This window comes from Limulus polyphemus, unplaced genomic scaffold (genome assembly GCF_000517525.1).
Source record: "Limulus polyphemus unplaced genomic scaffold, Limulus_polyphemus-2.1.2 Scaffold768, whole genome shotgun sequence".
Lineage (NCBI taxonomy): Eukaryota > Metazoa > Arthropoda > Merostomata > Xiphosura > Limulidae > Limulus > Limulus polyphemus.
In genome coordinates, this window is record NW_013666378.1 from 373,985 (window position 1) to 389,412 (window position 15,428).

Consider the following 15,428-nt stretch of genomic DNA (forward strand, 5'->3'; position numbering starts at 1 on the left):
TAGTCACGTGATCTCGATGACGCAACAATATCATTTCAACACTGGTTTAAGTAGATACTAATGATAATCGTGAAGTTTGTGAGAGTTAGAAGACATCTTCTGAGGGCATTGTTATATAAGGACTATAAAAGAGGTGGCTGAATTCCTCCGTGGTTAAAACTAAATATACATTAGTTTTTATTTTATTTCTTATTTTTAACTTGTAGCCGCACTAAGCGTGAAGTGGTTGTTGATATTTTTTAAGATTGAGGATCATAGGATACATGTTTCTTTTTTTTTATTGGTTTCATGATCTCGTGCAAAGCTACAAGACAGCTATTTGCGTGCAATTTTCTCTAACTTTGAATGATTGATTAAAGAGGAAGATGACAGTCAGTGGCACCTATCGTCATCTTTTTTGGCCTACTCTTCTTTGACCTTGAACGTCCTTCTTGTTACTCACCCACGCTACCAAAGTGCGAAGTACCCTTCTGCAGCAACAAGCCTCTAACCATGAACCTTTGGATTCACAGTTCGAGCCCGCTAACCACTGTAACTGTAATTGTAAAACTGGGTTTGCAACCTAGATCTTTTTTCGTTTTGTTTAGTTGTCTAAAATATTTACTAATCGTAGCCATAGCGACAAAATTCTCTGGTTTTCTTCTTTCGCAGTGTTTTGTATATACAATGATAAGCTGTAACGCCACAAAGCCACTTTTTCACGCATTTATTCTATCATATTACCGGATACTTCAACGTACAACCTTACATATAAAACTACTAGAACACACTCGATTAATGTGATTATAAGTGGCTTTAGTAGGAGCTAATCTTTCCTTAATCTTACCCCGGATTAAATGAGAGATAGCAGTCAACAGAGATCTCAACTCAATTCCATATACACATTAATCTGATAATTCCGAGATTATTATCATTCAAACATTGAATAAAATTAACAAATCAGTTAACGTGTACGTATTGACAAAACTTATTTTTAAACGGTACATTTTGTTGCTATTCTGACATCCTATTTTGCCCCCCCCCTTCCTCAGTGGTACAGCGGTATGTCTGATAGAAATCGGGCTTCGATACCCATGGTATGCAAAGCACAGATAGCCCTTTGTGTTAAATAACAAACAACAACAGCATCCTCTTTTTTTTTTTTCGCACACGTTGCTCCTGGTTGCTCAGCAGTAATCACAAGGGCTAAGATTCTGAGTTCGATCCTTGTAATGGATATTGCGCAGCTTTACGCACAGAAACAAATAAATCAAACAAAAATAACCTCTTCTGTTTGATATTTGTTTTTCTGGTTTATGTGGTTACACTAGCAATTTTGAAATTAATAATAAAGTCGTATTTCAGCCTTCGGTTATTGAACCAGGTAAGTAGCTTATGCATCACTATTTTCTCTTCTTATACAGAATTAATTCTACTATTATAGCCCATAAGTTTTTATTCTTGAACGTTCAAATCATAGTATAAGACGCTTTATTGGATACTAATTATCTAAGGTTTTATAATTTTTATATTTCTTGTGACCTTTGGTGGATCTGACTGAGGGATTATGACCCTAAAGTTCGGGGTTCGATCCTTGCAGTAGGCTCAACAGGGATAATCCATTGTGCACCTTTGCAGTTAGCAAGAAACAAACAAAATTTTCACGAATATATATTTTAATAATTAGCTTCATGCTTTTTTTTCTATTAGCACCGATCTAGATACACGTGAAGTACAAATATTTTATGATTGGTTATAAAGGAACGGAGCATGCGCATAGCATACGAGTTCACGATGATCAACTCTTTTAAAAAGGCATGAATACCTGGCTTTCTGGCATTATCTAATATTTCGAAGAGTGACATGGAATTTCATAGTCGAGTTACCGTAATTTATTGGAATGAAGGGAAAGAGAAAAACAAACAAACTCCTAGCGCCATCTACCAGACCTTCCGCACAATTTTACGTGTCTGTAGAATCATAGGAGGGTCTTGTGTGAAGGGCTTAGCGGAAAGTGGTCCAGAAAATGTTTATGCAAAAAGATGTAGTTTCCTATTGATTTATGCTGTTATCATTTGGTCACTTATGCTATCAGGCTGTGTTATTTTGATATTATATACACTAATATCAAATAAATATCCACCATTCACAAATTTCATAAACTCCTCGGCGCTCGGGCTTATGGCTTTCAGTTCCGTTGTTTTGGCTATGATGTCTTGGTACAAAGGACCTGATTGCGTTTCGATTTTGAAAAAAATACTTATTCTGGAGAAAGAACTTGGGCTTTCTTCCACAAACAAACAGAAAATTAAAACGTTCTTAAATGTGTATTTGATGTTCTTTTTCTTCATTTTTCCTTTTATCTTAATATCGCTTGCGATCTTGTCAAAAAATTCAGAAATAGATTACCAGAATTTGCCCAACTTCATCTTTGGTTGGACAAGTTTCCTTATTCTTCTGGTATGGGAAGAATACTACGTCTTGTATGTCCTATATTTTGCTGTTGTATTTATTGGATTATTTGATTCTCTGAACAGTCAAGCTGAAGAGCTGTTAGGTAAAGTTGGGAAAATAGATCTTTTGGAAATTCAAAGATTTAAGAAACTTCATTCTAGAATGTCCAATCTTGTGAAGGAAACGGACAAGCTTTTATCTCCTGGAATATTTATTTACTTTTCCAATGGAACCGTATTTTGTTGCGTCTGGGGGTCAATGTTGAATGAATGTTTAAATATTCGTGCGAAATTATTTCTAATACTTTTTATTGGTTAACAGTTTTGTAGGTATGCTTACGATGACCTTACATTCGGAATGTTTGGGAAAGAAGGTGAGTTTAGTCACTTATTGCTATTAGTAGTTTATTGTTAGAAACATAGTTTAAATCAATATATATATATATGAACAACCAGATAAAAAACTAACAGATTTAATACCCCAACTAAAAAAACTCAATAATCTGGATTAAAAGCGGATTTTACTTTTAAAGATAGAATTTGTTTTTTTCAAAAGCACACTAAAAATTATATTGTTTAATTGTGATTTCCTTACATATTTTGATCCCTTTCTTTCCATGAATTACTAGTTTTACAGTACATTAAAATTATGATTGGTTTTATTTATCTTCTCAATATATGATAATGATAATTTATCCATATTATGGTATACTTACGTTATCCAGATAAGACAGGTCTTTAGGATGATACAAAGAGTTCCACCAGGAAAGCTCCCTCTGGATTTCATGCAACAAGTAAGTACAATTACGGTGTTAAATAACTACATAACCATTGTTTTGGAGCGTAAGAACCGTTATAACGACACTGTCTCTTGGGCGAAGAGAGGGCGTAACCCTCTGATAGTCCGTCAGCCCCTAGGGCTGGAATGAGATGACAAAATTAACACACTAGTCCGACTAAGGAATCTTATGCCCATCAGTTCTAGACCTTCTTAAGACATTACGTATCAAACAGTTTCAGCGATATTTTTTATGTTAAAATATCATTTTTATTACCTCCTTGAACTGATTGTTTATAGGCCTCTTTCACTACTACATTTTGTGGAAATCTCCAAATTTATGAGGTGTTCTTGTCTGAAGTTGATTTCGCTCATGATTACACTCAATGATAAATCTTCCTGCACTTATATCTATTCAAACAATTAGCGTGTTCATCTAGTTAACTTTTCAGTGGGTGGGTGTAGCAGTGTCCAAAGTTATGTAGAGAAACCCCTTTATAAATAGATAGACATTGTCCTGCTCCAACCATGCTTATTTCGTCCCTTACTCATTCGTTATTACCACTTTTTCCGTTAATCACGTCCACTGACCTTAGAGAGGGTGTTGCCCTCTGTCCGGTCGCATGTCCACCTTGAGCTGGAATGAAATTGCAAATAAAATACAAAAATACAAATTCCACTATAAAACACAAATGCAACACACTTTTTTTTTATTAATATTTAATATACATTAATAGGACCTCAGTATATCACATGTACAGAACGTATTACTTTCTGCGCTAGGCCTACACCCGCAAAATACTGACGTAACACTTTTAGTTAATTTTATGTACTCGAATAAAGTTAAGAACGTCTCTAGCTATTTCAACATAAGCCGATGTTAATACGTACAACCAACACATTAAAAAGTTTCAATTGTTTCATTTACTATATTACACCATAGAAACTCCTTACTTAATTTGCCTGCTAAGTTACAGCACGTGAACTCTCGGAAAAACATCACCAAATAGGTGACCAATGAAATGGATGAATTTTGATTAACCATTTTCTGAGTTTTACTTGTGTGTCCATTTCGAGTGGAACAAGTGGAATTTACTATGTATTCACGCGCGGATCAAAAGGACCGAAACTCACGGTCTTAATAATATAAAGGGTTTCTTAAAAAAAAAAATATGTGTTATAAATAATTAAAAAATGTAAGTAATAATAATTATATTTAACGCAATAAGTACATATTTTATTAATAATTTACAGTTTTGACTCGCAAGGATATTATTTTAACCGACTTAATATTCATTGCCGACAGAGGGAAGAAGTTGTACTGCTCTAAAGAGGAAAAAATTAAATAATACATATTGTAACAGTTGTAAATATATATATACGTATAATGTAGGTTGGTACATCTATAACACTGCTACACATAGAGTTTTCGTACTGAATATAAAATAACACTTTCTGTAGAGTCTAGCCTGCTATCACCTTCTAGCTCAACTGACGAGTTCTGGCATTGAACGAAAGGTCTCCTGGATAGTGACAGTGTCAGACAAGTGATGGATTGGAAATCCTATTTCTAAAGGCTTATAAATTTGAATTCTTAAAGAACCATATTTCTTCTGGGATTCTTCGTTTAGTTAAATTGTTTTTCTTTTTGTTAGAAAGTTTTTTCTTATCTTTCTTGAATGATTTTAACCAACTACAAATTTGTTTTTTTTAGGTGATGCTATCAGTTTTGATGACGTCAGACGAAGAAGTCCACTTCACTGCATCGGGGTTCTTTACGATTAACAGCGCATTGATGACAACGGTACAGCAAAGTTAGATGGGTAGTTTGTATGTTTTAGTGATAAAACACAGTAAATATCATTGCAACATATAGAATTAAAATATGTTATGCTTATACGTACGGTGAATATTGAGTATTTTCCTTTATACTAACTGATACAATTTCACAGGTTTGCTTAAAACAGAATACTGGTCAGCGTATCGGATTGTGTCCCTAATATTCCAGGGTTAGTGTCCCATTGTAAAAAACAAAAAACAATAAAAAACATGATTCGCACTTTGGGGCCTTGGATGAGTTATAAGAACGACAGTCAAACTCCACTGTTTCATCATAGCAGCTCGAAGGTTGCAGTGGCGCTGCCTTCCGTCTAATCTAATCCGTCAACAAGTTTTATTCAAGATGAAATATTTTCTCTGTTTAACGTCATCTGGTGGTGACTATATTTTACGTGTAACTTTAGTTTACTTGTGAATACATACATTTGTCTTCCGAGTAACCATAATATTTACTGTTTTAAGAAATAAAATATAAAACTAACACACAAACGTGTACAACTTTTGATGAATAACACGTGAAGCTAACACTATCAGTATTTCATGAATAGATTTTCCTAGACTCAAAGTAATTTTCAGAAAAGTTGTATTAAACATTTTGTCAAGAAAGTTTTTTTTTTTATCATATTTCAGATAACTGGAGCAATTTTAACTTACACCACAATTTTAATCCAGAGTCGGGGGTTGTGAACCGGCACCGGTTCTACAATGAAAAACAGCTTTGTCCTGGATATATAAATGTTTTCGTGAAGATGTTCCCCTCCCCCATTCTTAGTATACCTGTATGAACACACATATATATATATGTGTGTGTGTGTGTGTGTGCAATTATCAATAATTTCTAATAAAAGCAAGTTATCCACATTGATCAGAATTAAAAACCAACCCATTAATAATGTAACTTATTTAAAATACCTGTATCTCTACGAGTTTGCAGTGTCTTAAAGAAACAACAACAACTTATAGTGATTAAAATGCATTGATTCGTCAGTTAGGTACTTTCGCTATTACGATATTTTCGGCCATAATCCCAATAATACCTCACCAGGTTCGGCCAAGTTAAGCGATATAGATTAGTCTTATTATCATATAGTAAGCTAGCATTGTTAAATAATCCTCATAATACAACAATGTAAATGTATAATAATTAAATTAAAATAGACATATCATATGTATTAATAATTTTAACTGTTAATATTATTGAAACAAACATTGAAGAAAGAGTACAATATACCTTTGCTTACAAAACACATAAAACTACTTGTGTATATTATTCGCTAGCACTGACTGCCTGTCCTTTGAAGATAAATTAACGTAGTCACAATAATTATGCTGCTTGAAAATCTAAGGATATTGATCTATTTTTAGTTGTATAATTAAGTTGGAAACGTGTTTATATTATATCAGTTTGGAACAAACTGACATCATATAAATAAACAAATGTTCTGAGCACAACCCACTTCAGTAAATGTGAAAATCAGATTTCTAAATCCTGGAAAAGATCTTTTGGCATATGTTAAGAAGTATTAGAAAATCGTATCGATGATTCTGTTCATTCATTTTATAATTTCAAGCTACCGTTATTTTGTGTATGATAAGATATGCATGATGTTTCATGCATTTGAACTTATTGTATAATATATGATAACCAAGTCCTATTTATGATATTCTAGCCGTTTCATTACCATATCCTATTTGCGATATTCTGGGCGTTTCATTACCATGTTCTACTTACGATATTTTAGACGTTTCATTACCATGTTCTACTTAAGATATTCTAGATGTTTGATTAGAAAGTCCTATATACAAACTGTTTTCTGTACGTTCAATTTCCAAGCGTTACTTACCGTATTCGGTACGTTTGATTACCAAGCCTTACTTACCGTAATTGGTACGTTTGATTTCCAAGCCTTACTTATAGTATTCTGTACGTTTAATTTCTAAGCCTTATTTACCTCATTCTGTAGGTTTGATTTCTGAGTCCTGTTTACCAAGTGCTTAGTGGAAAAAAGCAAAGTTGTTTGCTGTAGATGTAAGCATTTTATCGAAACTAGCTTCTAATGAAGTTGAAATTGAGATTATTCCTTACTATTAATTTACCTGCATGATTTTATTTCGGTTTTTAGAAATACCACATGTATTTAATGCACTAGCTTAATTCTTATGTAGTGTTGTTTAACAAGTTGGCTTGAATGACAATTAAATCTTTAATAAAGTAATATAGAGTGTCTCTGTATCTGTGATGACGTCCAACACCAGAAACATTATAGTTGTTACTTTGTCATAATAAATGTAGTAACAGTTTTCGCTTGTGTGGTGTCTTTTATGCCCTGATCGAAATACCCTTCATAGTCCCAGTGTCAGTACATGTAAAATAAATCATGATCAGAACTGAGCTGTATAAAATAACTCATGACAAGAAAAGAATGTAAAAAAAAAAAATCATGCTAAGAACTCTGTGATGATAAATCATGACAACTGAACTTCGTGATGATAAATCATGATGAGAACTGAACTCTGTGATGATAAATCATGATGAGGACTGAACTATTAACCTGAAAAGATATTAAACAACAAAACCTAAATATTCCAGACGCGATAAAATGTGCAACTAAAAACCAATAATTTGTTTGTATTAGGCCTAAAGCGTACACAATGGTCAACCTGCATTCTGTTCACAACAAGGGATCAAATCACAGTGTTTATATTAGGCCTAATGCTTACACAATGGTCTACCTGCATTCTGTTCACCACGAGGGATCAGGATCAAATCACAGTGTTTATATTAGGCCTAAAGCGTACACAATGGTCTACCTGAATTCTGTTCACCACGAGGGATCAAATTGCAGTGTTTATATTAGGCTTAAAGCGTATACAATGGTCTATCTGCATTCTGTTCACCACGAGGGATCAAATTCCAGCTTTTAATGTTGTGAGTAAACTTGAACCACACGGGGAGATAAAATAAAGAAGTTAGCATAGAATTTGACTTAAACACAATTTTCTTTTCTTCTTTTGTATTGTCGAAGACTCTAAACAAATAATGTTTCTAATAAGACACAGAGAAGAACCAGAAAAAAATTAAGCGAAGTGTTGTTAACTTTTACTGAACTGGTGACACGGTATCGCTGTATACGTCACAGCTGGTTTTTATTTTTTATTTTAGGCTTTTGTTCAGACATTAATAGTGCTGTTTTCGCACGTTTTGTTTGTTTGTTTTGAATTTGGAGCAACCTAGTCGAGGACTAAATGTCCCTAATTTTTAACTAACAGAGTACAAGGAAGGCAACTAGTTGACACTACCCACCGAAATCTCTTGAGCTACTCTTTATCAACAAATAGTGGGATTGACCGTCACATTATAACAACAACACAGCTGAAAGAACGAGAATGTTAGGAGACGGGATTAGAACTCGAGACCCTCAGATTGCGAGTCGAATGCCCTAACCACTAGGCCTAACCGTTACGAAAACTTTATCTAAATGTTGTAAATTTTTTAACATCATAAAACTTGTGAGAAAGTTTTCTTTGATACTATTCAAGCCGTCCCTAAATTTTATTTCTCCAACACTTTTTTTCTGTAATGTTTGATAAACAGCGAGTAAATTAACTTTTTGACTTTTTCTTCTCGACACTAAAACTTCGATATACATTGTTAGTAAGTGAATTTCTGATGGGGAAATTTTATATTGTTTTGAAATTGTTGGACTGAGTGTTAGATTCTAATAAGAGTTTAAAAGAAAATATTTTGATTATTCCAATACTAGGATGTGAAAAAAAGAAAGAAATAACTCAAATATGAAAAAGCGTTAGAATGAAACAGATATTTCTAACCGTGTAAACAAATAACGAGAGGATAAAAGTAAGAAATTAGCTTCTTTGCAAACATTTAAGCTTCAGTTTTGATTTAAATAAAACAAACAAAAACCAACGCCTTTCCTCAAGGGTGTGTTGTGTTTTACAGATGGCGCTTTTTTGAGAGAAGTGTCCATATTTGATAAGCGTAATTTCTTCCTTACGTCCGTGTGTACTTAGCTTTTATAAGTGCGGAAATGAGTTGCTAACAGTTTAAAAATGACCGTTTATTATGCACTTCTCCTGTGTTGTTGAACTAAACACGTTTTACAGTAAAAATTTCTGTTATGTTACTGATAATATTGTTAACACTATCTATAGTCATTAGTCTCAGAGTATTAAACAAATAAATTTGATTTATTACAGGCTACAATACATTCAAAAGTTAGGCTTCATAATGGCAAGGATTTGATTGTAATTAAGCACAAAGCTACACAATGGGCTATCTGTGCTGTGCCCACCACGGGTATCGAAACCCGGATTCTAGCGTTGTAAGTCCTCGGACATACCGCTGTGCCACTGGGAGGCTAATGGCAAGGAAAGCCTTTTCTTTTCTCAAAACATTCTAATAACATGTAAATTAAAACTAAAGAAAACAAGTTGTGAGGATCTCGTTTGAAGAAACGTCAGTGAGTCGGTATAAGTCCTCCGGTGGGACAGCGATAAGTCTTCGGATTTACAACGCTAAAATCAGGGGTTTGATTCCCTTCGGTGAATACTGTAGATAGCCCGATATGGCTTTGCTATTAAAAACATACACACACACACAAGCACACAAAATTGGGTTACGATATCAGCGGTGGGCAGAGCCCAGATAGCCCATCGTGTAGCTTAGTGCTTTACAACAACAACAACAAAAAAAGAGATTGCTGTTTGTTTTTAATTATGCACAAAGCTACACAAGGGGCTAGCTGTGTTTCTGCCCACCACGGGTATCGAAACCCGGATTCTAACGCTGTAAGTCCGCAGACATACCGCTATGCCATTGGGGGCAAAAAAAAAAAGAGAAGAAATACATATTCAACGGGAATCGAGCGACTAAGTGGCAAAAGTTTTAGCCAACAGCGCCATCTATAAATATTATAATAATGATTATTTTCAACATTTTCATTTTAATATTATTATGTATAATAGAACTCAATATATTGATTTTTCGTCTCAAGAGCAACAGATTACCAGAAACAAAATTGTATCATTTTCTAAAACTTCGTACACAAAATGAAAATGAGTACAGTGTCAACACTAGATTCTGACTACAGAACACTTTTACCTAATCACACTAAATGAAAATGGTAACAATTTCAAGAACACAATCTGGCTAAAGCATGTTTGTTATCTCTTGTATAATACTCGAAGACCAATGTTATTCAAAAGTAATTTGTCTACAAACCGCGAGATACTACGTAACGTTTTACTGAACCCTATAATCTACAGTTACACATTGCATTATGTTATATAACACAGGACTGTTCTTGGTATCCTTCCTTTCAGTAAAAACAGTTAGAGCTACGTATACGAACAAAATAATCATCTTTATGTTTCATGTAGTTCACACGATCATAAAATTGAATTTAATGTATGTTTTTAAAATAGTAGTCTTCGGTCAACATTTCTTGATTGTGTTGGATAAATGTTTACCAAACCTTATTAATCATTATTGCCAGGGCGTGTCTTCCAGTACAAGAGATATTCAACTTTTCTTCCAAAGTCATGCAAGTTGTTACCCTATATATATCTTCATTAAAGGTAATTTAATAAATTATTTTAGACAAACAGTGCAATGACACTGACATGTGATCCATCAAACCCTAATGATGTGTTTATTTTTCGGGTGGTTTAACATTTATCACCAATCAATCAGGAAGAGAAGTGAGACGTGATGGATCACATGTACAGTAGTCATTGCACTTTTTGTCTAAAATAATTTATTAATTACGTTATGATGTTTTAAAAGAATCGTCTGTTGTCAGACGAATATATATATATTACATTCGCTAGGCTTTCCTTGTTCTCCCATTAACTGTCCCAGTATGAGAACTAATGGAAGTTTAAAACGCGTTTTCGTGTTTTCTATAAGCATCTGATTTAATGAGATTTGTCCACATTGGCCCCCCAGTGGCACAGCGGTATGTCTGCGGACTTACAACGCTAAAACTGGGTTTCGATACCCGTGGTGGGCAGAGCATAGATAGCCCGTTGTGTAGCTTTGTGCTTAACTTCAAACAAACAAACATGTTCACATTGGCCTCCCAGTGGCACAGCGGTATGTCTGCGGACTTACAACGCTAAAAACTGGGTTTCGATACCCGTGGTGGGCAGAGCATAGATAGCCCGTTGTGTAGCTTTGTGCTTAACTTCAAACAAACAAACATGTTCACGATGATTAAAAATGTTATTCCGTAATATCATAGTGAATTTTTGAAACGGTCCCTATAACAGTTAAATATCATAGAAACATATTGATACAGTGTAATTATATTGAATTTTATTGTGCTTTTACCAACGTGTATTGAACGTACTAGCGCTAATACATAATACATGTGAGGGATTTTAAGCATATGGCTACATTATAGCACATATATTTAAATACACAAATAGTTTACATATAAATATGACAAACGAGATCCATTGGATGTGGTCAACAGAGGGCCTTGGAAAGCCCATGGTAACTTGGTGGTCAACAGAGGGTCGTAAAAATGCCATCGTCAGCCAGGTGGGGTCAACAATTAGGTCTTGAAAAAGAATGCTAGTCTATTTAAGCGGTTTTGGACTGTAGTAAAGTCTTTGATTTAATGACCACTATTACTTCAATGTTCCAGATGAATTATAAGACGAAAACACTGATTGGAGTAACGTTCCAGACGAATTATAAGACGAAAACACTGATTGGAGTAACGTTCCAGACGAATTATAAGACGAAAACAATGACTGGAGTAGCGATTCAGTTGTTGTATACGCTGGTGCCGAGGAGGTACTGCCTGGGATAGTAGAGGTGTTACTGGTTTGAATCAAAATTACTGTATATGTGAATATAACCCCGGTAATCTGATGAAAGAGAAAAAAAAAGATGAAGAGGTTTAACCGGAATTGACTTTCCTAACCGAACCAAGAAAATGTAATCAATCATATTTAAACTAGTAAATTTCGTGAAATGTCTTTAGATATAAATAAATAAAATGTCTTTATATATAAACTATTAATATATTTTTAGATTTGAAACAATAAATTTCTTTAAATTTGAACCCCTGAATGTTTTTATAATATAAGCCAACAAAAACACATTAGGTTTAACCCAGTAACAAAATATCAATTAAAAAAAAGCAACATTAAACGGGGGATATCGCTTTTAATTTATACTCCTAAAAGGTTTGTTTTTATATTTTAGAGAAAAGTCACATTGAGCTATCTCCACGGCGGAGAATCGAACCTCACAACATAGCGTTTTAAGTCTCACTGGTGGACACTAGCAGAAAGCTGTTTACACGTAAACAAATAAAATAAGAAGGAAAAGACAATTTTTGGAACAAAAAGAAACATTTTCCGTCATCATATGCAATAATACATCAAATAAATAAATATAGACAAAAAACACTACAACAAATACACAATCACAACTTAAAAAAAGTATGCGTCAAACGAATACAATTATTTCTATTACGAAATAAAACTGACGAATCGGAAAAACAGAAACTAACTTTATAATTGTGGATTGTCTGATGTCACGTACAAAGCGCAGGGATCAAATGTCGAATTTTTTCGTTATAAACCCTCAAACTTACCACTGGAGAGAGAGAGAATGTAAGGTCGCAGAGAAAGGAGAGCAAATGTAATTCAGTGTTACCTAAATAAATTCAATAACTACTAAGGTGACAGTTTTACAAAAAGTCACTTCGGGTAGATAACTTGTCACGTGGTGGGTCAGCGGTAGCTTCGCGGACATAAACGCTAAAATCCTGTGATCGATCCCACGTGGTGAACAGTCCATTGTTTAGTTTTGCGCTAAAAACAAACAAACAGATAGTTAACCATGTAATCAAAGTCAGATATTGCATTCCCCATTTAAACGTTTCTAAATTTTTACTTGGGTTTGGAGACGTTTATTAAAATATTCTTATGACATATATAGTGGGACAGCGGTAAGTCTGCGGAATTACAACGCTAGAATCAGAGGTTCGATTCTCCTCGGTGGACACAGCACATCGGGCTTTGCTATAAGTAAACACAAACACCAGAGAAACCAAGAGAGCGACAGGGTATCTCTAAGTTGGACGAGTGACAGGGTATCTCTAAGTTGGACGAGTGACAGGGTATCTCTAAGTTGGACTAACCGTTGTGATAAGAGGCTGGTTGATGGTGAAGAACCCAAAAGCATTGAAAGCAACTGGATTTTCTGCAGCACTCAGGGCAGAGTTGGTTATCTGAGTTATTAGAAAAAAAAAGTAATTTATTAAACATATCCTTTCTTAAGCTTAATCAAAAGCCGATTGGTTAAAAATAACTAATTGAACAAAATCTGAGGAAAATAAATACATTTCGAAGACCGTTGAGTACAATCAAAGTGAAATCGAAGAGAAGAAGAAATACGTAATACGATTCTTTCTGAGTTAACTACTTAAAATTTATTTTGACAGATGACATTTTAAATAAATTCCAGTTCGGATTGTAACGAAAAACACTACTAAAATTTATCTAATGGTTATTTGTAATCCTTTACACTACTAACAGCCTTCAAGTGGCATAAACGATATGTCTGCGGACTTACAACGCTAGAAACCGAGTTTCGATACCCGTAGGTAGCCCATTGTGTAGCTTTGTGCTTAACTACAAACAAACACTACCAAAAATTATTTAATGGTTATATGTCATTCCTTACACAAGTGGTTCCAAAATTCTTTTGGTCTGAGGCCTCCTTGACGTGAATAAAAAAGTTTGAACCCTCCCCCCTCCCCCCACCGATATAACTTTAGTACGGTGATTGAAAAACAGTGCCGCAGTAAAAACAATAACATCTCCTTTCGACATACTGTATCGTTTAATTAATTCAACATAATTTTTATCGGCTTTTATTGTGTATTTAGAATTAAAATTAATTCAGCATCTTTGTTTTCGTCCCATTTTATGGCGGCCGCCCAGAAAAAACTTCACTGCCGCCAGGGGGACCGCGGCTCCCACTGTGTGAAACACTGATTTACACTACTAACATTTATTTATTGGTTATATGTAATCCTTAACACTACTAACGTGTACTTAATCTCTATATATGATCCTTAACACTACTAACGTGTACTTAATCTCTATATATGATCCTTAACACTACTAACGTGTACTTAATGGCTTTATGTAATCCTTAACACTACTCATGTGTAACATAGCTTGTTTCACGATGAAAGTAACGGATTTCCCAAGTTTGGCAGATTTACCTAAAATAGTAAATGAAGAAATTATCCCTTTTATAAATACTATGAAAAGACTACGAATATCACACCTACAGGTGAGTGAAAAACACAAACTGAAGCCTTGTAGAAAACTTTATGTTAATTGCTGTGTACTTGTAAATTGGTTTTAGAAAGAAACGTTACAAGAAATGGTTATACCTGCTGAACATACTTGTGTGTAAGAAGACCGGCTGGGATCTCTTCTATAATCTTGTAGAAGTAATTAGCCTGAAAGGAAGTTGAACACTAATTTAAAAGAACAACCAGTTACGGGTTTATTACATCATCATGATAATACTTCCCCTGTTGTAAACAGCCAGTTTTATTTTTCGTGAGGATTGTTCTATATCTACATTACTTCTAACATTAAAGCATTTCCTAAATCTATTATTACCTTGTCTGGAATATTATGATACATAATAACAAGTTATGGTACTCAAAAACCCTGGAATATTATGATACATAATAACAAGTTATGGTACTATAAAGCCCTGGAATATTATGATACATAATAACAAGTTATGGTGCTATAAAACCCTGGAATATTATGATACATAATAACAAGCTATGGTACTATAAAACCCTGGAATATTATGATACATAATAACAAGTTATGGTACTATAAAACCCTGGAATATTATGATACATAATAACAAGTTATGGTACTATAAAGACCCTGGAATATTATGATACATAATAACAAGTTATGATACTATGATACAAACCTGCATGAACGTGTTTAAAAAATTATGAGATACAGATAGAGAAGACATGAATGGAGTAGCCGAACTACATTTTATTATATTTGCTACATTATGGTAAGCCTAACTCAGATGTAACGGTAAAGATGGTCGTGGTTTCAACATAAGTATCTAGTAAAAATAAAAAGCACAAACCCGATTTTTTTTGACATAGACATACATATATGGTGGGGGGGGGGGGACAAGTATTACATCATCCAATTTTTTACACATTTTTCTTGGTTACTGTAACTTGTTACGAGTTTGTGCGTTATGAAAGTGTCAGAACTGCTTCCTGCAGTTTCAAGTTTGTTTGTTTTTTTTTTTCTTTTGCGCTTTGTTACCCATTACC

At 34.1% G+C, this 15,428-nt stretch overlaps 2 protein-coding genes across 4 annotated transcripts in view; one reads left to right on the forward strand and one right to left on the reverse strand.

Moving 5' to 3' along the window:
* Positions 1-3,167, reverse strand: part of LOC106460431 (DNA repair protein SWI5 homolog) — a 33,094-nt gene extending 29,927 nt beyond the window's left edge. The window contains exon 1 of the mRNA XM_022387145.1: positions 3,149-3,167. The gene's annotated coding sequence lies outside the window, so the exon portion shown is untranslated. The remainder of the gene's footprint in view (positions 1-3,148) is intronic.
* Positions 1,577-7,299, forward strand: LOC111085990. 3 transcript variants are annotated; one of them, XM_022387142.1, is made up of 4 exons: positions 1,577-2,806; positions 3,158-3,226; positions 4,925-5,014; positions 5,680-7,299. In XM_022387142.1, the coding sequence occupies exons 1-4, from the start codon at positions 2,765-2,767 to the stop codon at positions 5,734-5,736; spliced, it is 258 nt and encodes an 85-aa protein (XP_022242850.1). In that variant the 5' UTR covers positions 1,577-2,764; the 3' UTR covers positions 5,737-7,299. The 3 variants fall into 2 exon arrangements, 1 of the variants encoding a protein (XP_022242850.1); XR_002610763.1 differs by lacking the exon at positions 5,680-7,299 and having other exon boundaries at positions 4,925-5,191.
* Positions 7,300-15,428: the final 8,129 nt, after the last annotated feature.